This window comes from Pygoscelis adeliae, unplaced genomic scaffold (assembly GCF_000699105.1).
Source record: "Pygoscelis adeliae isolate BGI_AS28 unplaced genomic scaffold, ASM69910v1 Scaffold205, whole genome shotgun sequence".
Classification (NCBI taxonomy): Eukaryota; Metazoa; Chordata; class Aves; order Sphenisciformes; family Spheniscidae; genus Pygoscelis; species Pygoscelis adeliae.
The window spans coordinates 21,985-24,028 of NW_008824759.1; the positions used below are offsets into that span (position 1 = coordinate 21,985).

The window sequence follows — 2,044 nt, forward strand, 5'->3', positions numbered from 1 at the left end:
AGAATCATTAAAAGAAATGGGACCACAGTGGACTGTCTACATAAATCCCTGCACTGAAACACTTAATGCATCTAGCTACTGAAAGGGAGCAGAAATCAAACAAACCCCAGAGTATCTGGTGTGTTCCTATTTAGCATTTGTTTTACTTCCGTATCTCTAGTTCCAACAATGTTCCATGGTTTTGGTAATTGTGAGCATTTAGTCACTGGTGCCAGTGAAACTGGAGATATATCCAAGACAAAGCATGTTTCTGGCATGTTTAGTTTGGTGTTCGGGTTTTGGGTTTTTTTTTATTATGGGCAGAACTGGTCTGTGAGACCAGTGGTGGTTCCATCTTCAGATGGACAATGCACATAGTGGGCACTGCTCTGAAGTGACATTTCATTCTGAGGCACGATTTTGTGATTCTAGTGCTACTTTTCTTTTCCCTGTTACTTTTTTTTAGAACTTTTATAGGAAATTTAAATTTCACCTTTCTTTTAATAAATAATGCAAGAGCAGCAGCTCATTTCCCCAACTTGTACATTAAAAATATATTTTGAAAACAATATACTTCTATCTGGAACCACCTGTTTGAGCTTTTAAAGCTTTTGTCTGATTATCTCAACTCAGGGCATCTTTTTAAGCAAAACTGTTGTATACAAGTTATATAAAAGACCGTTTCATACAAAAATGTGCCCTCTCCAGGAGAGTTTGAAAAGGCATTGTGTCACAAATTAGGCTGAGTTGTACTCATCATTTTGCAAGTTTCTTTCAGGATTCTCTGATGGCTCTATAAATGCCACATTCAAACTGCCCTGTTAGTTCCAGGAGACCTACAAGAAAGCAATAATCAGCTGCAACAACCACGGGCCTCGATCACTCATTTTTAAGAGCTCTGTTCTCAGAGAATAGTCACGTGCCCTTTGTAAAGACAGTTTCAGCTACAGAAAGCTGTTCATCAGCAGAAGTATGTAGTAGCAGTACTTCTAGCAAGACTTCATTGGAGGAGAACAAGACACCCGACAGAAGGGATGGAAAGGCTACCTGTGAAGCAGGCAGCTTGTCGTCAACTACACGAGGACAGTCATTCTCTAAGAGACAGCCACCACAGGAAGACAATGCATCGGACTACCTTTGTGTCCACTAATAATTCAGTAATGCAAATTCAGGTTAGGAACAGCTTGACTCTACCACATTTAGAGCTATACTCTCTCAGTGAGTGTTCTGCTGCAGCATTAAGGATGCACTGCCCAGAAGCAAGGAAAAGCATACTGTTTTCGTCTCGGTAAGGAGGTTGGCAAAAATCATGACCACTACTGGAGCACAGGAATCATTCTAAAGCTCATATAGTTCTACTGGTTTCTGTTTCAGTTTGCGAACTGTTCTGTACCCCCTGACAGATAGGCCTGCACTAAGCAGGTATGCCATGACAGCTATGCAGCCTGAGAGGCCAGCAGCAATCTCTGCCCCATGCAGGCTGCACCTAAAGCCCTGATAGCCTTTGCTTTGATAAAGCTGCTCTCTCTCCTTGCACACTGATGAATTATAAACCCCCAGCAGAAAATGGAAGAAATAGTACAGAGCAGGGACTATGCCAATTGCAATCCCTATGTCCAGGATGCATTCAAGTAGCAGCCATGCTGGGAAATGCCATGGTAACCGTAGAACACCAACCAAAATAAGAATGCAAGGTAAGACCAGGAGACACCCTCCCACGGCCATTGCTGCCCTTGCAATTGGCAGCTTTAATAGGTAGAAATGATGGTCAAGCTGCTGCGCTTTTTCCCCGTCTGCTCCACTCAAGCCACTGTAAGCCCCGCCGTACTGGTAGTAGTAGATGCCCCCCAGGCTGGGAAGGCCCGTGTAGCCTCCCGTCGACCCGTAGGACACGGAGCTGCAGATCAGGATCAGCACGGCGAGGAGCGCTTCCACCATCTGGCAGCAGGCTGGAAGGGGAAGGGCGAAGGCGGGTCTGCGGCCGAAGCGGAGGGCCGCCGAGCCCGAGCGCTCCGGCAGCCAGGAAGGAGCCTCGCCCCGGGGCGGGCGAGGGGGCCCCGGGAGG

General features: G+C 46.2%; 1 protein-coding gene across 1 annotated transcript in view; it reads right to left on the minus strand.

Moving 5' to 3' along the window:
• Positions 1–524: 524 nt before the first annotated feature.
• The window catches only part of MARVELD3 (MARVEL domain containing 3), a 2,349-nt gene continuing 829 nt past the window's right edge, over positions 525–2,044 (minus strand). The window contains exon 2 of the mRNA XM_009323513.1: positions 525–1,954. Coding sequence (XP_009321788.1) covers positions 1,318–1,954 — 637 coding nt within the window. The 3' untranslated portion in view covers positions 525–1,317. The remainder of the gene's footprint in view (positions 1,955–2,044) is intronic.